The sequence below is a fragment of the Podarcis liolepis genome (genome assembly GCF_965112155.1).
Source record: "Podarcis liolepis genome assembly, chromosome: 8".
In the NCBI taxonomy this organism is placed as follows: domain Eukaryota; kingdom Metazoa; phylum Chordata; class Lepidosauria; order Squamata; family Lacertidae; genus Podarcis; species Podarcis liolepis.
The window spans coordinates 9,874,208-9,896,312 of NC_139560.1; the positions used below are offsets into that span (position 1 = coordinate 9,874,208).

Sequence of the window (22,105 nt, forward strand, 5' to 3'; positions counted from 1 at the left end):
TTTTGCATTACTCTGAAAATGCATGCAGATGCAGCTTCTCTTCTCCAGCAAAGCGCGCGCCTCACTGTCAAAATCGGAGAGCAAAAAAAAAACCACGCACGGACAGAAAGAAGAAACAACGATCCAATCCTATTCATCTAACAGGGAGCTCCTTATTTCCTTCCCGGGACCTCGAGCCCCGCCCCGCTCTCACCTCCCATCTCCCGCTCCTCCAATCAGGGAAGCCCTTCCCACGCCACGCCCCCTTCTCTTCTTGCCCCTGCGCGGCCAGAACCAGGAGCCCCGGCCGTCCCAGCGCGCCTATCGCCAGCCCGCGCTTCCGATTGGCTCCCGCGCGCCCACGTGGGCTCACCCGAACGGCCCTCCCCCATTCCGTCACGCCCCTTCTCTCTCTCACCGGCGTGCGAGCGCGAGAGCTCGGAATGGGGGGAGGGGGCGGGGCGAAGCGTGCGCGCGGAAGGGGGAGGGCGAAGGAAAGGAAGGGAAGGCGGCGCGGGGATTGGTTGCTAGGGCGCTGACGTCAGAGACCCGGAGGGCGGGGAGAAAGCTGAGGCACGGAAAAAGGTCAAACTAAAGGCGAGGAGAAAGCGGCGGCAGCGGCGGCCGGAGCGGCGGAGGGAGGGGGGCGGATTGGGCGGGAGGGGAGAGAGCGAGAGCCCCCCCCCGCACCCCCACCCCCACAGCAGGTACGGGCGGGGGGGGAGGAGGAGGAGTGGGGTGCGCTGTTCCCCGTGGCCACGCCCCCTTCCTCACCTTTGGGGGGGCTTTGTGGGGGGGCATAGAAGAGGTGCCCCCCGTACCCTTTTCTCATTGCTTCTCCTCAGGAGCCCCTGAACTTATAGGGGTGACGTGGAGAGGGGGGAAGCCTCTGGTTCCCCTCATGTAATGTGTGTCCCCCCCAAACCAAAATACACAGATAAGCACCCTAAGGTGCCAGCCCTCCTCACTGTCTTAGGTGCTTCTGGCTGCCCCCTATATTTCCTATGGTCCCCCCCCCAAATGGGGTCAGAAACTGCCCTCCCCTCTTTTTTCTGGCACTTCTGCAAAAAAGAGCAACAGCCACCCCCCCCACGTAGGGGTGACCCCTGTGCTTCTCCTCCTGCCCTCAGGAGCCCCTAGACTTAAATGAGGAAGTCTCTGCTTCCCCTCATGTAATGTGTCCTTTCCTTCCCCCCCCCCAACGCACACATAACCACCCTAAGGTGCCAGTCCTCGTGGTCTGTGTGCTTCTGAGACGTATGTAGGTATGTGTCCCCCCCACCTCACTTATGGGGTCAAAAGCAGGAAGCTCCCCGCCCCCCACTTTTTCGGCACTTCTCTGAAAGAAAACGACAGCCCCACATTGAAACACATCTATATTCAGCTCCTCTCTGCTCTTTTGCGGTTTTGGGGTTTTTTTGGGGGGGGGCACCATGCTAGAGTGCCCCCATATCTGTCCCAAGTGTCCCGGAGAAGTACCAACAGTCCTGTGCTTGTCTCTTTCTATACTACTGCTCCCACCAAAGTTGACAAGCTTCCTCCTTGCTGTGTTTCTGGGTATTGAGGATGTCAAGGGAATGTGAAGGGGTGGGGTGGGGGCTGGCTGAAAAGTGAACTGTTACAAAAGGGAAAGGTGCTGTTTGAAAAAGGGTCTCTGTTCTATATGCTATGGGCAAGCGCTCTCTCTCTCTCTCTCTCTCTCTCTCACACACACACACACACACACAAACAAAAATATATATGCATGCCATGACCTCTGCATGCCCCGCAGGGTCCTTTTCTGGTTACGTTGGGTGATGCGGAGGGGGAGATAAAGATGTTTTCCCTGCTTTGCTGTCAAGATTCCTTAGGGAGGAATGTCACAGATGGGTTGGAAGAGTTGGTGATACAAGACGCAAAAGAGTTCTGTCGTTTTGCCCTGAGAGGTCTTCTCTGTTAGGGCAGCTGTACTGCGTAAGAAGGCAGCTCTGATTCCTTTGATTATCTTTTTGGAGCACCCTGTCTTGGTGATTGCTGTTTGACACTTTAGTCGTCCTTTAGGGGGCAACTGGGTGTTTGGGGAAAGAGCATAACCCAGCAGCTGGCAGAGCTTTCCCTTTCTCTGTAGAATTGAGGAAGTGGGGAAGGGGATATCCGGAGTGTTTCCCTCAAGCTTCCCAGCAAAGTAGTTTCTATAAAAGACGGATATCAAGTGACAGTTTTGTGTAACACTCTTCACTTCCTTGTTTATCTGCTTTCCTTAGCTAGGCTTGCCACTTCTTTAAGATGGTTGATGGATGATGTTGTACGGACTAAATATATAAATATATATCCCATGATGTCTGATAGGGAGGGACTGGGACTAAAACAGCAGATTTGTTTCTTCATGGCCATTGCAAGCAGCGTTGGATTGAAGGAAAGGGAGTTTGTGCGAGGAAGCAAGAATGAGACGAGAAGTCTCGGAGCTGTAGCGTATAGCAACAGGAGGTTGCTCCTGAGCTGGAAACGTGGGTTCTGCTTTCTGAAACTTTCTGCTGACAGTACACTTCTTAGGGGGAATCTGAGTGACTGCTGATGCAGCATTGCTGCTCAGGATTTTTTTTAAATAAAAATTGTGGTTCATTGAAATTACTCCATTTCGATGTTCTGTTCCCAGGCCTGCGGTGATTGACAGCTGTGCATCTGAGATGTGGATGTTGCCTGTTCACTATATGAGCAGTTGCTGCTTTGTATCAGGAAACCACTCTATTTATATCGTTGTTGTTTTTTTACAGGGCTAAATGAAGAAATCACATGTACACCTAAGTAGATGATCGTTTGAAATAAGTGCAAAACCTCTAGAATGAGAACAGATGTAAATTGCTGTAGTCATAGGGTGACTTCTCTGCAATCAGCCGATAACTCATCACAGCACAGTCTTAATTGAACCTGCCAGACTTGTCAGCATGCTTACTCAATGCTATCCCACCCTGTCTGGTTTTGCAGAACAGCAGTAAAGAATGCTGGTGAGGGCAAACCTCCACAGAGTAATGAAAAGCGAACGTCTTAGCATTTTGACATCAGGGTAGAGAATTCTTCCTCCCAGCTGCTTTCCTCAGGGGGCTTATCCAGTTTGTTGATTTGAATAAAAATGGACACAATTAGCTCAATTAGCTGCTATATAAAATCTCAGTTTTCTGGCCTGATTCCTCCTGCTCTCGGCCCCACAATTCCCAAGGACTAGAATTATTTTGGTTTTGCTATAATTATCCTCATATGGGTGGGGCTCTTCGAAGGCTGCTCACCTTTTCTTTTTGGGGGCTGCCTTAGCTGTTTGTAAGAAGTTGTAGAGAGGCTGAGAGATGGCCCTACTTTCTCTTTTCCCTTCCCAAACAGTTTGGACTGAACACAGCAGAGTTGAGTTCGCTTGCTCTAATAACATATCACATGAGGGAGGGCATAACCTCAGAAGGGGTATTGAAAGCAAAAAGTGGAGATTCCATTGGCCTTTTTACAAACTGGCTTAAAAATTAAGCTCCGTCTGTGGTGTGTTAATGTGCCCCTGGAAAATATGTCACCAATTTCATAGCTGCCTTCCACATCTTGAAGTGTGGGCAAGAAGCAGTAACTCAGCAGATCATTCCAGATCTTATGACCTTAGTGGGTTTGCGTAGGTCACTAGCCTAAATATGTTTGCGTTCTCTATAGCAAGTGACACAAGCATCTTTTCTCAAAACCTTGAGGTTTTATTCTCATTGGCCTTTTTTTGCACTTTGTTGCTCATGAGATCTGGAACAAGTACACAATCTCTTGCTGTACAATACACAGCTCTTTACATATGTCATGTTATAAGTCCCTTTCAAATCTGAGGAGATGGTTAAATTGTTGGGAGTAAAAATAGTGTTGCTGTGAGACATATTCTCAGTGGTAGTGCCTGTTGGGATACTTGTACGTGCATCACAAGTATGAGGAACTGGTTATGTAATAAGAGTTTTCCATCCTATTCCACCTACAGCCTTCCAAGCAGCCCTGAGAATGGGATTTCCCTCATACTGAACATTATGGAGAATGTGCTGTTCCTTTATCTTCTGTGTTGGACATCATTGAGTTGGGAGCAGGTTGCAGCTGTTACAGTTGGGTTGTGTGGGAAATGGGAGTTTGGGTACAGTCTAGATCAGGGTAGGGAAACTGTTTTGTCTACGTGGGCCAGACCGTTATCAGGCTCAGCCTCTTTGACCAAACCTGGCAGGTGTGCAAGGCTGCCAATGTGTGACTCGCAAGGCATCACAGTGACGTCTTGTGCCGAAGTACAGCGGTACCTCGGGTTACATATGCTTCAGGTTACAGACTCCGCTATCCCAAAAATAGTACCTCGGGTTAAGAACTTTGCTTCAGGATGAGAACAGAAATCGTGCTCCGGTGGCAGCAGGAGGCCCCATTAACTAAAGTGGTGCTTCAGGTTAAGAACAGTTTCAGGTTAAGAATGGACTCCGGAACGAATTAAGAACTTAACCCGAGGTACCACTGTACTTTCAACTCCCAGAGTTGGGACTTAAAAGCACCTTGTGGGCTACTAAAAGGGAGGGGTTGTTCCTTCCTTTTAGCAAAGAGTAGCATAGAATCCCTTGCTAAAACAGTGGTTAAAAAAAGAAGGAAAAAACCCTGCATTTTAGCTGACTTTGATGCACTTCTCTTTCTGAATCCAGAAGGATGCTGTTTGGAATCTCCTGCTAAAAATGGGAGGGTCCTGCTATTTTGGCAGGGGATCAGATGCAGGCTTTCATGGAAAACTGCCTAAATGATGTAGAGGAAGCCCATTTCCTTGAAACAAGAAGGTGTTTGCATGGAAACCGGCCAAACTGAGCAGGATTGAACCCTGCTCCTCAGCTGATAAGTGGGGGTTCATTTCTTCTCAGTTTGGCTGTGCACTTCTGGGAACACGTACCCAGCCAATGCAGGATTTAACAAGTGTCTAGTGCCTATTAGGTGACATCATGAGTGATGTCAGTCGATGGGTGAATGGACATAGTTTTGGGGAAGTAGCCTGGCAGTTCAAGTTGGACTCGTGGTGGGCCAGGATTGGCCTGAGGGCTGGAGGTTCCTCACTTCTGGCTTAGATTATATACATGCGGAAGTGAAACCTTTTGAAAGTGGTATCCATGTATACAGTGTTTCTAGAACGGTGTGTGGTATGAGGAGGAAAGTTCAACTTTCAAGTTGTTCTCAGGTGACATCTACATACATCACCATATTAAAACAATAGTTATACTAGAGTAAAATACCTGTTCATATCTTAAGAATAAATACTGCCGTGCAATTGTGGGGAAGGGAGGGCAAATGGAGAAGAATCTGTACAGTCTCTCTCATCTGCTGTTTCTTGTATTGGTTTCCAGGAGAAGATGGAGCATAAGCCCTCGTGAAATATAAGGTGCAGTGTTTGGCTATGTCGGTGGCCTTCTCCCCGTTGGTGGATGAAGCAGTGGCCTTAGCAACCATCTCCTCTCTGGGGAGCAGAGAGAATTCTTTCTCCCTCTCTTCCTGCCCTTCAGGTGTGGCCACTTCACTGCATGAAGTATGTTTGCACATGTTTCACAGTAAAATAGCCCCTAGAGCACTTCAAAGTGCTTCACAGAGCTGTAATTTCAGCTGCTCTGGGGAATCCTTTATTGTGGCACTTCCATGAGCAAATTCCAACTACTGGCATTTCTCGGAGTTAATTCTTGTGTGAATGAATCCTAAAATTGGCTTCTTTCAAACCAGAGTCCAAAACTTTTCTGTTTCATAAGTTCATTAGTAACAATGAATGGGTTCCAACTGCAAATGCAGTATTAGGAAAACTTGGCAGTTTCTGTTTATTAAATGCAAGTAAAATAAACATGTCCATTTCTGGAAAAAAATGTGGAACACCAACATCACAGAGAGAATCTGAAGAAAACTTGGGAAAGGTGGTCAGTGGGACAGATGGCAATAAAAGGGAAAGCGGCAAACCGTTTCTTCCAAGCTGAAAAGGAGAAAGATGGGGATGTCAGAGTGCTTAAGTCCTAGAAATTTGCCACTTTCTGTTGCAGTGTTCAAGCAGTTCCTCCAGTTGACAGTTAGCAGGGAGTTGTTGCCAAGTGTCTTTTCTCAATGCCTGCCGTCGAAATCTACCCTGTCCTGGGCACATCTCACAGTCCTGTCTTAAAAATGCAACAACTCAAGCTTTCTTCAAGAGGCAGCAACAGTGATGTGGGTTTTCGGGGGGGGGGGGGGGGCTGAATTGAGACTTTTTTTTTTTTGCATCAGGACAGGGAAAAAATCGGTTGGCATAAGAAAATATTCTCACATGCTGGGGTGTGATCTAATTTAGCACGATCAGTTTGCTTGTATTTATTAGACAAAGCAAAAAAGTATTACATTCCAAGCTTGCCTAGTATTGTATTTGCAACTGGCACCTATTCATTTTCTGCAAATGAGCTTACAAAAACGGAATTTCTGCATAGGAAAATGAAGCCCCATAATTTTTTCTGCCCCATGCTGCTGGATTTTCTAAACTCAATTCTATATACATCAACGTTTGTAAGCAATTTAACATTAGTGACAACATTCCAAGCAGTAACCAGGTGCTTACTTTGCAGAAAGAAAACGTGAACTCTAGGAGGTATTTCTACCTGACTTAAACTCTATCTTAATTCTTTTTAGGGAGAATTGAAGAATGTGGGGCAGAGCTTAATGTGAACCTTCTTGAAGTCCTTCTGTAATTTTTTAGTTCTCTGTCTCTTAAGTTTATATGAATGCGATCGAAGTCGATAGGTACTTGTGGGTCAGAAATTCTTTCTGTCCCAGTTTCCATCTATTCCCCCTCCCCTGCTCACCTCCACATGCTGCCTGAAACCTTGTGTAATATTTATCTTGGTGCTAGAATGTTTCTGGAATACTTGAGGTAAATTGGATGAGGCATTTGGGAGATAAGAGGGTTCAACCAAAGGGGTGACTTCACTTCTTGAATATTCTTCAACTCTGCGTGAGTTCCCTAACCACTTGGCTCGCAACTTTTCTAATCTTTTGCTTTTAGTGGGAGTTAATAAATTGGGCCAGCTCTCATGTGGAAGTTGGCAAGTCTTAGTGTTAGGTACATATTTAATTGCAGCCTTTATCTCTCAAATGTTAGGGTAAATTGCAGGGGCAATGCCATGTTTCCATAGATGTGGGAGGAGAGGCATGGGTTGTGCAACTTTGCAATAATTTATTCTGGGTTGCTTAGCCACAACCTGTATTGTTTGCTGTTGTTGTTCCTCTCTTAGTTGTGTTACCATTCCCGCCAGTTACACTTCTGCTGGGGTTTTGTTTTTTTTAAAGGGATTGTTCAACGTGTTCTCTAAGGCTGAGGGCCATGGTTGCATGCTTGCACTTCATAGTACTGCCTTGTTTAACACAAAACAGCATTTGTGATGTGCTCATTCTCCCATCTAGTTGGTCAATAGCTCTTGACAGATGGGAGAGTGAGAACTATTTGTACAGCCTCTAAAGTGCAGGAACAAAATGCAGGACTGTCTTCCTCCCTACAGTTAGTGTTAGTTCTTCAAGTTTGAAGGAGAATGAGCAAGTGTTGCATGTGATCATCCTAGCACAACCTGCTCGTGATCTGCACGTGTCTTTATCCTTAAGTGAGGTTCCTGCTTGTCTCTGGTGGAATTTTAAAAATGCCAATACTATTGCATTTGTTCTGTACAACAGGGCACTCGACATCTTGTGTGGCATAACTCAAAATACTGCATGCAGGTTGGACGATGCACGTGGTTAAAAAGTTGTTTATGCAGAACTTGCACTGTGCGAAGTGCTTTAGAAAGCCTTGCTCATCATAATCGTATGAGGTCTATTTTTCAGATTTTGCAGATGACAAAATAAGACCGTGTAGCTCAAAATCGCTTTGAGAGTTCATAACAGCTGAGGTGGAATTTGGCCTTTTAGATCATGGGTGAGTGGTGTAGCTTCACATCACTAGCTTTGTGAAACCGTGATATATTTGTAATTGGTTTTCATTGGGGGGGTGGCTAGTTGCGTCAAAATTTGGACATTAGGGTAAGGACAGAGGTGGCATGAAGGAAGGAATGAGTTGTGTTATAGGTGATGGAGCTTATACAAATTAAAAGCCATATAATTCAAAGCTAGTTATACAGCAGACCCCTAATGTCTCTTTGGCTTTTCTCTGTTTTCTAAACAATTACTTCTGCATTTTCAAGCTTTCTCCTTGACCGTGAAGGCTAAACCACCTTAAAATTTTCAAGTTTGTATGTTCCTGCCAGATTTTTCATCCTGTGCTGGCATGTGGCACAACTCACAATCGACTGTAGGCTGATTCCCTTTTGGAGAAGTACAGGTTTGGCCCTAATGTTGCACACGAGCATAACTGGAAAACCTCCAAGATGTGACTTAATACCTTAGCAATACTGCATAGAAGTTTATTTACTTGGGACGTGGAGCTCTGGAACATAAGCAAAAAAGATACAGGGCTCTGTCCCAAGAAGCTTGCAGTCTGATGTTTTGATAGGAGTGGAGATGATAAAAGGAGGACCGGAGAGGGATGTGCAAGCGCTTCATGGAATAAATAGTTTTTGAGGGAGACATTTGAAGAAAGAGTGAAGTAGTGCCCAGAATTCCTTGTAAGTTTACAACATTGGGCCTTGTTCTTTGCAATCTGTGTGCCCATATTGCAGCAGAATCTGTGGTTAATCTTGTTCCCAAGTAATGGTAATTGAGTTTACACTGAAGTGAAAGTTAGAAAGATAAAAGGAAAACAAAATATTAATGTTCAGTGACCTAGACAGCATTTCTGTTCCATGTCCGAAATTTCCTCTGAGGCATTTTTTTGAATCCCCTAGGAGTAAGGTCTCTGGGAAACTTCATTGTGTTTTTAAAGAACGGAAGCTGAATGAAAGATGCAAGAAGGAAAGGAGTGGTTGGGTCGACAATTTTTTTTTAAAAGGGTGATATTCAACTAAATTTTACACTGAGTGAACTCACTGGAATTAAAGTTTATGACTAAGTATGAGTCCTGATTCGCGGTTGGCGCTGTAGGTTGGCATGCGGCTCTTTTACATCTTTGCTGCGGCTCCGGGGTGGATACTAGCGAGGGGAGGAGGCGCATTGTGCGCCCCGACACTCCTCACTGTGGCAGGCGCTGTACTGGCTGTGACGTCGCATGGGGGCGGTGCGTGCGTTAGTCACGCACCGTCCCGACGTCACCTTCCCGCCCGCTGTCAGATCATGGCTCCGGAGATATATTTGTTTTAAATGTCGCAATGGTTTTGCGGCTCCCAGTTGTTGTTTTTTCTTTGGAAACGGGTCCAAGTGGCTCTTTTTGTCTTAAAGGTTGCAGACCCCTGGCCTAGGGCTTGCCGATCAGAAGGTTGGCAGTTTGAATTCCTGGAATGGGGTGAGTTCCTGTTGCTTAGTCCCTGCTCCTGTCAACCTAGCAGTTTGAAAGCACGCAGTGCAAGCAGATAAATAGGTACCGCTCCAGCGGGAAGGTAAACGGTGTTTCTGTGAGCTGCTCTGGTTTGCCAGAAGCAGCTTCATCATGTTGGCCACATGACCTAGAAGCTCTACGCTGGCTCCCTCAGCCAGTAAAGCAAGATGAGTGCTGCAACCCCAGAGTTGTCCGCAACTGGACCTAACGGTCAGGGGTCCCTTTACCTTTACGAGTCCTGATTAGCTTATGAGGAAATTCCTCAGAACACTACCTGAAGATGAGAATAAGCGAAACTAGCACTGGGGGATAAGAACACAAAATAAAACATGCCAAAATAGAATTTAGAGTTAAGCTGAAATGCGTTTTTGCCTTTCAAAACTGTTTGTAATTTGCAAATGGCCTTTCTCTCTTTTAGCTTTTCCATAGAATCACAGAATTGTATAGACCATGAGGGTCATCTAGTCTGACCCTCTGCAATGCAGGAGCCTATTTGAACCCATGACCCCGTGATTAAGAGTCTTGTGCTGTACAGACCAAGCTATCCATCGAGACCTTCCCCTTTACCTGCTACGACTTTTGCCATCTTTTCTGCTGCTTTGTTTACAAGTTTTCCTTGTGGGATTCGTGTGGCATCACCACAGAATTGCATGGTGGAATTTTGCTGTCCCGATTCATGTGACCTTTTGAGTAGGCTGGTGGTTAGGTTTGGTGGTGTCATGTATCATGTTGTGGCACAGCATTTGGTACATAATATTACAGAAGCCATTGTTGGCATGACAGCAAACACGGTGGCAGAGGGGAAATTTAGAAGCCATGGGAAAAAATAGTTGGCTCCCCTACCTCAGTTGTGTGTTGTTTTTTACACTAGATTGTACAGTGGTGCCTCGCAAGACGAAAAGAATCCATTCTGTGATTCTCTTCGTCTAGCGGTTTTTTCGTCTTGCGAAGCAAGCCCATTGACGGATTAGCGGATTAGCGCTATTAGCGGCTTTTAGCGGCTTATCTGCTGATCGGATCAGCTGATAAGCGGCTTAGCGGCTTAGAAAAAGGGGGAGGAAAGGAAAAAAAACCAGCAGGAACTCGCAAGACACTGTCGTCTTGCAAAGCAAGCCCATAGGAAATTCGTTTTGCGAAGCACCTCCAAAACGGAAAACTCTTTCATCTAGCGAGTTTTCCGTCTTGCGAGGCATTCGTCTTGCGGGGCACCACTGTATATAGATTGACCTGCTATACCTTCAACATAAGAGGCCCAGCACTGAGCCTCCAAGTGTTTGAGACCTAGACTGTTCTACTCCCCACCTTCTGTTTAGGATTAAAAGGCACACACATCTATTCTGCAAGCAGGAACTGCGCTATTGCTTAGCATATGAATAGGAGAACAAATGCAAATGCTAAACATGCAAATGTTAGCTACTTACATACCTCACAGTTAAATATTAATAATAAATGTAGCTGTTTCTTAAGCTGTGTAACATAATATGCACAAATTGAATTTTATACAGACTAGCTTTCTTTTTCTCTCCCCCCCCCCTTGTCAACAGATCAGCTGTCTGAAAGGGAAGTGAGAAGGTTGTACAGGGCTAGTAAAGGGTGCAACAGACACACAGACATGTGAGCAGCTCACTAGACTCAAGGATCTGAACTTGTGCTACTGGGCTGTTTTCTTTGCACATTGTTTACATTCAGGAAAGCTATTTTTGGTTTCCCCAAAACAATGCTGTTTGACCTTCCCATTTTTAAAGAGCAGAATAATTAACTTCATTAACCTCAAAGTCAAAACTTTTCTACATTTTAAAGCAGGTTTTTAAAAAGCAAAACAAACCCATTATTTATTTGTGTTTGCAAACGAGTCTTCCTGGAATTCCTTTTAAGGTCATCTCTGTGGGTGTCCTTTATTAAACCTCTTAAAATATTTATTTCCCTCTCGATGTTATAAAATGATAACGTTGCTTGTATGATGACTGAGAAGGATGTTTTCCTTCCAATCGTTTGTTTACAAAGTAAAACAGATTTCACACATTTTAAGAAGGCCGTAAATTCAAGGCTACTTTATGTCTGTATTAAGTTCGGATTTAGTTTTACAGTTCCTTTAAAACAACAACAGAAACATTGGCCATGCTTTCAGTTGTGCCCAGATACACACTGGAAGGTATTAAAACAAATTTAAGACTGATTCGGTCATCTGGGGGCTGTAATCCAAAACATCTGAAGGGCATCAGGTTGGTGAATGGCTTCTCTAGAGTAACACGGTGCCTAGATTTTAAAAGGAAAAGACCAGATTTTAAACAGGAGAGCTTGATACAGCTGTCTGCAAGGAAGCCTGCTCACTGGTGGGTTCTTTGCTTGCTTTTATTGCCTAACATTTAGATAGTTGATGGTTAGACTCCAGCATTAAGAGTAAAATAAAATGGGATGTTCTTCCAAGACGCCCCCATTCTAAGCAAGTTATGAACCTGCCTGCCCATTGAGATAGTTGTCTGAGGCCCTCCTATGTGTCCCATTATCCTGAGAATTGTACCCAGCTGGGACCACAGAGAGAGCTTTCCCCCTGGTTGTTTCCAGTCCTGAATTTTCTTCCTGAGGGATGCTCATCTTCTTTCCTCTCTAATGGCTTCTCATAGGATGGTCAAAGCCTTCCTTTTCCAGAAAGGGACATAAACAATTGCTCTCTTTTTGAAGTGGTTTTAATTGCTGCAGTTAAATCAACATTTTTTAAACAGGAGGGCGCTTTCTATTTTTAAATGTTAGTGCTTTTATGGCTGCTTTATTATATTGAATTGTGAAATTGTAACTGCGATTACGTTATTGTTTTAACTTAGCTGCTTTGGACTTGTTGAGGAAAGACTGGGTATAAAATGTTGCAGAAATAAATTACGTATTTGCATAGAATTGTAGATTTGGAAGGGATCCTGAGGACCATTTAGTCAAAAATCTCCTGCAAAGCAGAAATGTGCAGCTGTCCCATACAGGAATCGAACCTGCAACCTTGGCATTTTCAGCATAGCACTCTAACCAACTGAGCTATTCATCGAGCCTTATTATTTTAAAGAAGATGTGAAACTACCTGGGGTTTGGCCTAGGGACATTTTCAACAACTGGTAGATAGGTAATGCATCTTTAGCATGTGGCCTGACAGAAGCAAGACAGTTGATGCAGTTTTACACTTTTTGATTTGCTGTATCTTGAGATGTGCACAAATATATTTGTATGGGTACTTTAAAGACAGACAACCGGCACTGAAGAATGTATTTCTGTTCTGTAGGATGCAGACTACTGGATGCTGGCTTGTGGCAAGTTGTATTAGAAGACTCCAAGATTCAAGAAAACAGCCCTAACAGTATGTTGGTAAGTTTAGAGGGTGACTTGGAGGTTTGGAGGGTCACTTCACGTGGGGTGGGGTAACAAAAAAGTTTGTCCTCTAAAATTAATAGGGGTACAGTAGGAGGAAGGCGAACAGAGAACCTTCGGAATCAACTTGACAGAGTTGGAACCACTCCACTGAAAAAGTCATATAACAGTTAGTGCCAGAAATGGCCACCCCTGTTCTCGAAAGGCTGAACAATATTAAGAACATTTAAATGTATGAGCATATGGCGTTGCTGCATGTTGTCAAATGGTGGGTCCATGTGTGCCAAATGGCAGTCGAATCTCTCCAGCATCTCTCTCTTTTCCAGCCTTGCTATCTGGACTTTTAATGAAGATGTCAGGATTTTAACCCGGGGCCTTTTATTCCCAAAGGTTGTGTTTTACAACTGGGTGGAGGTTGTTCCTTTTGATACGCTAAGAAAAGAAATTGTGCTGAGAGTCCAGCTTCAGCTTTCTGTAAGAAGCAATTAAGGGTTAGAGTGCTTGGCTTGGACTAAGAAGACCCATGTTCAAATCCTCACCCAGTCATGCAATACACTGGGTGACTTTGTACTGTTTCTTAGCCTTCCCTCTCTTACAAGGTGGTATTACAGACAGAGCATCACTGTGAGTCTATTAATAAAACTTTTAGGAGAAAAGGTATTCCTGCAAATACTCATCATAACAAGCTACTAGCATTTTTTTTTAAACTCTTTGGCAAAATATAATCAATTGGGGCTAACAGAATAACAGTATATTAAAATAACTTACAATTGCCACTTCGAGTTAAAATTTGTAAGCTAGGGTTTTAGTTGCGTGGTTGCTAAAAGCAATTGTGGTCCTTTAAAAGATACAGGAAAAGCCCTGCTCACCCTTTTGAGGCCTTTGAATTTCTGTCTGCTAACTGGCAGAATAGAACCTTGATTGAGATTTTGCATGAGTGGGATGAATGCCGGCTGTTGAAAGCCAGAAACAGATGATCATGATTTGTATCCCTACTTGGAAGTTGCTTCTTAATTGGCATGCTTGGGCATAATGATGTTCCTAACATCTTTATCATGCAAATAGCCTCTCATGGTTGAATATGTATTGATCTCTTTGGAACGCTCACAGAAGCAGTCTTTCATGTTGAATTACCGGAACTTTGCACTTCAGCCTGAGTTATATTGATGGCTAAAGGACTGCCTCCTTACTTGCCAGAATGTACAGTTTAGAAGGCAATAGTTCAGCTGCAGACCTGATCAATATCCGGTAACTGCAGCGTAGTTGACTCATCTTCTAGGACAGTTTGAATATGAGCATATTTTGGCGTCATCAGAACGATTGCTGTCATCTGTCCTAGCATGCTGTTCTTCCTTCCAGCAAGCCACTGAGATGGTGCAGGGAAAGATGAGTAAGGCTCCAAAAGGCTGCTTTTTGCCATACTTGGATTAGGGTAGTACAGTGCTTCCCAATTTCTGCACAGCAACGTGGATGTCAAGGTGCCCTGCAGGATATATATATGCTCTACAGGTAACAGATTATTCCTGGCTTTATCTTGCAGACTTCTTGATTGCCAGCCACTGTGCATCTTGGTTTTTATTGCTATAATCTGCCCTAGTAGGGATTAATCTAGAGTGATAAATCTTGATAAGGGATGTCCAGCTTCTGTAAAGTCTAGGCCTATTATGTTCTTCTGCAATGTTTTGTGAGCTAGGGGGTTTAGTTTAGTTCTGCAAACATGTGTTTCTGCATGTAGTCAGGTGTCATAGTTGGCCATCACAGTTATAGAGCTCATATCATAGAAATGCAGAATTGGAAGGGACCCTGAGGATCATCTAATCCAGTGGTTCTCAACCTGTGGGTCCCCAGATATTGTTGGACTACAACTCCCATCATCCCTGAGCTCTGGCCTTGCTAGCTAGGGGTGATGGGAGTTGTAGTTCAACAGCATCTGGGGACCCACAGGTTGAGAAAGGCTGACTAATCGAACCCCCCTGCAGTGCGGGAATATGCAGCTGTCTCATAAAGGGATCGAGCCTACAACCTTGATGTTATCAAATGTGCAAGTTTATAAAAGTTTAGAAATTGCACCCCAAAGGTAACTTGTAATAAACAGATATTCGTTCCTTTAGTTATAACTTGACATTGTTTTTCTTCTCTTTGTGATTGAAATTGTGTAAGTTGGTGGAGCTAGATGACCGTTGGATCCTTTCCAACTCTACAATTCTATCATTTTAAATTGATTAAAATTTGGTAAGACTTCCAGTGGCTATGTTGAAATTGCCTTTGGGACCAGATTTGGCAGGTGGGTTGCCTGTTGGCGATTTCTCAGATAGAGAGTGGCATTCTTGTTATGCAGTTGATAAACTTTTTTATTATAGGAATCCTAATAACGTTGGGCATCTATTGCTTATTCACATTTACTTATCTCCCAAGAAAATCTGTAAATCTCAAACAGAGATACAATTACTCAGACCACTCTGTGGTCCAAAACCTTGTGTCTCAAATGTCATCCTGTGTTGTGGCAAGTTCCCATAGCATTTTTTTTTCTTCAAAGAACAGAGTGCTCTTTTATTCATTTTATTGTAGCTGACACCAGGTCTCACTTTTATTTCCACAATTGCTTTTCTTCTCTAAGCGGGATATGCTACTTAGTTGATTTTCTTTTACTTTCTGTGGCCTTCCTGGTCTTTTCTTCCTTCAGCACTGCTTCAACCATCCCCAACCAACTCACCCTCCTTTTGTTTATCTTCACACCTCTCAAAAGGTGGGTTTCTCCTCTGTCTTCAGGCTGCCTTTGTCGCTGCCTTGTTGGACCTTGATATTCTTCTACAAACTCTGTACATCACTTTATGATGCCATGGAAGGGGACACTCATCTGAAACGAGTAGTTGCAACTGGAAACCAATAGGGGAAAATGCTACTAAAATTTCATATCGTTTATATAAACATCAAACTGGCTGCTCCTATGAATAAAACAGCTTTTCACTCTGAGTGTTCAGTAGCACTGTTTCATGTTAAGGAAACTTGCATCCTTTGAGAGCCAAGTCCTTAATAAGAGAGGTCCTAAAACTTGCTTTGGTCACTGATGAGAGGAAATTCAGTCTTCAAATCGCCAAATAACTTTGTTTTTGTACTTCTGTTAAAGATTGTCTGCATACTTGAAATACGAAACGTGCCTGTATAAATGAAAGTTCTACGTAGCAGTTGGGCCAAGAAATGTCTAAAGAAGGGGGTTGTTTCCCCTCTCTCAAATGTTACCATCAAATACAAAAGAGCAGAAGTGCTTTCTGAATCACTCTTAGCAGCTGTTGATTCAGATTTAAATGCTTCAGATAATAACCCACACGCCTGAAGTTGTTATCGGGAAATCAGAAATGCTGGAACATAGGATAAGTGTTTTGGCTTCTGGCTTTGTGAGCACTCGTCAGCAATGTTTATAAAATCCCAAGCTATATGTGACATTAAAAACACTTCTCAATGACAGGTGTATCTTAAAAAAACCGCAAATAACAGCCCATGGCCCCTGAAAGAACTGTAGCAGATGATGAAGCAAAGTTTATTCCGTGTCCTGTCCCAACAAATATGGTTGATAGGCAAGTGCTATTTGCATTAGGAAGGAATGTTGCTTTCTGATTAAAATAGCAGTTCCGGAAGAGCAATTTTTGCTGGAACCGTGCTGGGTGGAATGGATCAAACTTCACATCATCACCTACTGAAGTCTCGGGTGGGGGAGGCAGTAGTTATTATTTGCAGTTTTCAAAAGATACACACTAAGTTAAACCATTTCATACATTCAAGGGAGTAATCCTATACAAAAGAAGCTGGCGTAAATTAAGCTGGCATAAAATTATAGCAGATCCAAACCCCATTCAGGAGCAAGACTACTTGCAAGGAGCCAGCATAAAATTGCTCCCAAGTGTATCTTAACTTTTTCTTTTTCCTAAATTAGGTGTTCATCACAATGGCAGGCTTGCACCTGGTCTGCTGTTCCAAGTGTTCCTGCTGTTGTAAGATATGTATAAGAACCACAACAGTGGAGTGTTAGTTTACTGTTGGGAGATCTTCCAGTATCTTGGACTTATTTCCTCTTTGAAAAGGAATGTGTGGGCAGTCCTGGCCAAAAAATGGCAGTGTGGTGTGCCTCTTTCAAACAGACCAGCGTCCCTTGCCTTGATTGAACCTGGTGTATCTGCCACTAGTCTCAGACTGGGAAGAAGAAACAGTAGTCAGAGAATTATAGAATTGTAGAGTTGTAAGGGAATCTTGAGTGTCATAAAGTCCAACCACTGAAGTTAATGTGAGAAGGAGTCTTTGCTTTTTGAATAGGTAGCTGTAACTTCTATTTCATTTTACTCTTGCATTCTGCATTTAGATTTTGTTGCCCCAAACTGTTCTCAAAATAGTCTCATATTTTTCTTGCAGAAATCTAATTTCTGGAACGCCACATTATCGCCTACTATGTAATTAAAAACAATTAAGTCTTTGAAATTACATATTTTCACTCTCAAAAATAAGGGCCCCCATCACACCTCTGTGATTGTCTGCTGCATCTGCTTTTGGTGGCAAAATGTCAGTTTCAAAAAGTTATTTTAAAAAGCTATTTAATGAATGGGTGTAATATTTTTATCCAGATTTTCAGTTTGTAATCTGTTAGTGCAGGAACTTTCCCTACTTTTTTAATGTACACTTTATCTAAAGATTTAATTAGTTTACACATGGTTTACCGCAGATAACATAGGAAGAAGAATGTGTAATAATATATCTGCTTACCGCAAAGGAAGGGCCACTAAGTTCACTGGGACTTTCTCTAAAGAAAGTGTGCACAGGATTGCAGCCGGGGGCCTCTTTCCAGAGTGCTGCCTGAGCTAAGTCTTGCTTGCACCCTGGGACTTCTGTTTCTTCTTCTTTGTCTGTGTGCTTCCGAAATCTGATCGGAGGGTCTCCCAGCCCTCTGGAGATGATCTTGAGTGTGCACAGGGGAGGAAAATCTGTTGTGCCCACAGAAGTCTGTTCCATGAGTAGAGCTGCAGACTTGGACTGCTTCTTGAGTTACCTGTTAGGAAAAATAAAAAGGAAACCAAAGAAAAAAATGCTTTTGAGTAACAACAACAACAACAACAACAACAACAACAACAACAACAACAACAACAATTTATTATTTATACCCCGCCCATCTGGCTGGGCTTCCCCAGCCACTCTGGGCGGCTTCCCCAAAAAATATTAAAATACTGTAATACATCAAACATTAAAAGCTTCCCTAAACAGGGCTGCCTTCAGATGTCTTCTAAAAGTCTAGTAGTTGTTTTTCTCTTTGACATCTGGTGGGAGGGCGTTCCACAGGGAGGGTGCCACTACCAAGAAGGCCCTCTGCCTGATTCCCTGTAACTTCGCTTCTCGCAGTGAGGGAACCGCCAGAAGGCCCTTGGAGCTGGACCTCAGTGTCTGGGCAGAACGATGGGGGTGGAGACGCTCATTCAGATACACTGGACCAAGGCCATTTAGGGCTTTAAAGGTCAGCACCAACACTTTGAATTGTGCTCGGAAACGTACTGGGAGCCAATGTAGGTCTTTCAAGACCGGTGTTATGTGGTCTCGGCGGCTGCTCCCAGTCACCAGTCTAGCTGCCGCGTTCTGGATTAGTTGTAGTTTCCGGGTCACCTTCAAAGGTAGCCCCACGTAGAGCGCATTGCAGCAGTCCAAGCGGGAGATAACCAGAGCATGCACCACTCTGGCGAGGCAGTCCACAGGAAGATAGGGTCTCAGCCTGCGTACCAGATGGAGCTAGTAAACAGCTGCCCTGGACACAGATTTGACCTGTGCCTCCATGGAGAAGTGCGAGTCCAAAATGACTCCCAGGCTGCGCACCTGGTCCTTCGGGGGCACAGTTACCCCATTCAGGACCAGGGAATCCTCCACACCTGCCCGCCTCCTGTCCCCCCAAAACAGTACTTCTGTCTTGTCAGGATTCAACCTTAATCTGTTAGCCGCCATCCAACCTCCAACTGCCTCCAGGCACTTGAATTGTTGACGCTGGGGGTGCTTGGGAGACCCTTAATGAAATTTACACACCTGACTCCCAATTTTACACACACACACACACACACACACACACACACACAAAAGCTTGCTTTTCCACATATTGTTGAGTGCAGCTGAGACAAGATGACTGTGTTAACAATAAAAATATCTCAGAAGTAAGTCCTCTTAGGTATAGTGGGATTTGATTCTTGTGTAAGAGTGCAAGGATGGCAGGCCTAATGATGAAAAAACATTGCAAGAAGTGATGGCAACTGCTTCTTGCATGCATTTACTGTCTGCTGCAAATTCTTCCTTTGTGTGAAAGGAGAAAGTTCTAATAGTGGCTTCTCATAGAAAGTTTTAAGAGCAGCCAAATTAGTCAAATACCATGTGCTTACCTCTCCGTGAAATACCACATTTCTTTCCAGATTTCTAGTTGTGGAATTACTGGTAGAGTGTGTTCTTGGAAATAATTACTGGGTTGTTTTTTTTACACTTGGTCCTTAAAATATATAAAATAAAAGGTCAGTTTATTAGACTGCATGTAGTCTCCTCAGTCTAACCTTGACCAAGAACTACTTGTGTACCACCAGCGATCTATAAATATGAAGACATGGCAAATGATTTGCTTCTGGTCTCCTCATTCTATTTTTTTTTTAAAAAAAGATGTACACATCTGTGTTTCTTTGTGAGCCTGCTGTTCATGCAGATGTGTTCACTCACCTAGAAAATGCTTAACTGCCAAGTTTCTTTGTGTAGGTGTCTCCTTGTGGATAACTTGTACTATCTCATTTGGGGGATTAGTTTGCCTTGTTTGATTTAAATGTCAGTCCTATAACTTGTATCCAAGGGTTGCTGAGTAAAGCCTAAAGAGTTGACCTGGATTTTCCCCGAGCATCTTCCCTTTTCTCTTTCCCCCTACCCCCAACTCTTTGGCCGTTACGCAATAATCCTTGGATGGTTCCTCTGTAAACTTGAGTATTTTTTTAATGAACCGCTGTTGTCATTTCCTGTTATTTAACAGGAAGCTTCTACCTGGCAGGTTTAGCAATGATAATTTTTAAAAGAATACAAGTTATAGGACTGTCATTTAAATCAAACATGCCAAACTAACCTAATAACAAATGACGGAATGCTTATTGAAATAGGGCATGCAGCCTTAACAGCTGGTTCCCACCTGGTCTTTTACAAGGTTCATTTGCTTGCCTGACACCTGTTCAGCCGGATGCCTCTTGCGAACGCCTTTGATCGTACTGCTGCCAGTGACTGTGAGCCAAGATGCTGCTGATCCCCCTCTGATCCTTCCCTCTGAAGTGTCACCTCGAATTTGGTGGGGGAGCATTGATGAATGGATTGTGTCACTTTTTGTGATCAGAATAAATTTTCCATTTCCAGCATTCAGACTTTTTGTTTTTTTATTGAAAAATTCAGGACTTTTGTTTGATTTAAGGAATGTGGAGTGTTTGTATCTGAGAGCACATGGGTTGGGTTGTTTAGCCTGGAGGTGAGAAGCCTGTGGCCTTCAGACGTTGCTGGACTGCTACCTACCACCAACATTTCCAGTGGTCAGGGATGATGGAAGAATTGTTGGATGACATCTAGAGGGCCATGGGTTTCTCATCTCTGGTTTAGCCTTGCATCAGCTGATTGCGTAGTTAAAGAGGAGACCGAGAGGAGATATGATACCCACTGGATATCTCAAGGACTGTCACATGGAAGATGGAGCAAGCTCCTGCTCTGGAGACTAGTACCTGAACCAATGGATTCAAGTTACACGAAAGGAGATTCCAACTAAACGCCAGAAAGAAGTTTCTGACAGTAAGAGCTGTTCAGCAGTAGAACCGTCTCCCTTGAGAGGTGATGGACTCTCCTTCATTGAAGGTTTTTAAAACAGAGTTTAGGTGGTCATCTCTCATCCATGATCTAGTTGAGAATCCTGCATTACAAGGGATAGGACTGCTGGGATTTCATTCCTGCCATTGTAGGATGTGTGATTGTTTTCATCTCATGTCTGTGTTGACATTCCATACTGTTGGAGTCACGAGAAGGGAAGTTCAGTTACACTTTTCCGTTATGTTGCACTTTTGCTTTTCTGCTCTCTCAGAGATGAGAGGAGCCATTATTTATTTTTTTCTGTTTTGTACATAATAAAGTAGCTTAGAAATCCACACCTCCAATGCCTAGCTTCTGCTTGGACTCTGCATTGCATGCATAGATCTTCAGATATATGTCGCAGAAGCGCATTGGGAAAGAAGAATGATGAATCATCCCGAGGGTCACTTGTGGAGGAGAACGCAGCTGCCTGGCATTTTCCAAGCTGGTGCAGAAGCCCAGCGAGGTCCAGCTCCGTGTATCCAGGCACCAACAAGGACTAGATAACTCTCAGGGTCCCTTCCAACACTTGTGCTTTATGAAATAATAGAGTTTTTTTTCCAATGGTGCATGGAATTTAACTGAAAGATTTGTCTGGGGTGGGGAATGCAATTTTTTTTTTTTGCACACTTAATGATGGTTTTATTTTAGAGATGGGGAACCTTTTTGGGTTTGTGGGCCAAGTCCTAATCAGGATCAGCCTCACGGGCCAAATTTGACAGGTGAAGCTGCTGGCAACCACACGGTTGTTAGGTGAGCAGAGCTTCACACCTGTCAAAATCCCTTCCACAGCTTTGCAAGTGGCCCTTGCTTCCTTCTTGTTTCTCAGTTCCTACTTGTTCATTCGCTCCCAGACTTCCCTATATAGAGTTGAATCTTAGGTTAATTAGTGAGAGCTGGAATTCAAGATTCTGCCAGGGGTTTTGGCCCTAACTTGCTCCCTACTGGAGAAAGCTTTAAAACCTGTTTCCTAACGCTTCAACAGAAGCTTGTCAGCTGTATTGGAGGTGCCGAGTCCTCTTTTAAAAAACAAAATCCCACTTTTGCTTACATAAATATTTTGAGTGAGATCCTTTCTGCATAACTTAAACGTTAGTCTTTGAGCGCTTAACTGCTGTGCTTTCTCAACATATGGCAGCTGTGTTATCAAGGGTGATGGATTGCAGTGCTGTCATAATTGGTACCATGAAATGGTTCAAAGGAGATACGGAAATGTGGTGGTGTTTTGTTATGTTTTTTAAAATTAACTTTTCTTTTTCTTTTCAGAGGTGGCTTCCTTGCTCCAGATGCACAGTAAGTAGTCTGTAGCTGTAAACATCCCCGACTGGAAGCTGTAAGCTTTAGCTTTCAGTCAGATGTTTGCTGCCACCGGCTATTCATAAACAACGGTGGAAGAAAAAGATCCATTATAACGATACATTATTTTAAGCTGACAGGCATGGAGGGGTTGTCTTAACACTTTTAAAATAGATGCCAGGGATTTGAACATGGGGTCTT

At 43.8% G+C, this 22,105-nt stretch overlaps 1 protein-coding gene and 1 long non-coding RNA gene across 12 annotated transcripts in view; one reads left to right on the top strand and one right to left on the bottom strand.

The window, feature by feature from the left end:
• The first annotated feature begins 605 nt into the window (after positions 1 to 605).
• Positions 606 to 22,105, top strand: part of LOC310713220 (uncharacterized protein) — a 31,594-nt gene continuing 10,094 nt past the window's right edge. The window contains exons 1-5 of one of the 11 annotated variants that reach the window (XR_014529107.1): positions 1,686 to 4,070; positions 5,331 to 5,486; positions 7,804 to 7,894; positions 12,651 to 12,733; positions 19,929 to 20,133. Coding sequence is in view for 1 of the 11 variants with exons in the window: in XM_083517110.1 (XP_083373236.1) it covers positions 5,381 to 5,486; positions 12,651 to 12,733; positions 15,420 to 15,482; positions 21,877 to 21,901 (277 nt within the window). In the remaining 10 variants the exon portion in view is untranslated. Of the gene's footprint in view, positions 687 to 1,423; positions 5,510 to 6,618; positions 6,730 to 7,803; positions 7,895 to 12,650; positions 12,734 to 15,419; positions 15,710 to 19,928; positions 20,134 to 21,876; positions 21,902 to 22,105 lie in introns of those variants that run through there. The other 10 variants (XR_014529108.1, XR_014529109.1, XR_014529105.1 and 7 more) reach the window with 10 other exon arrangements.
• On the bottom strand, positions 11,740 to 18,053 carry LOC310713259. Its single transcript, XR_014529157.1, has 3 exons — positions 17,751 to 18,053; positions 14,675 to 17,410; positions 11,740 to 14,539 (listed from the first exon to the last, which is right to left on the bottom strand). It is a non-coding gene; the product is annotated as an uncharacterized lncRNA (long non-coding RNA).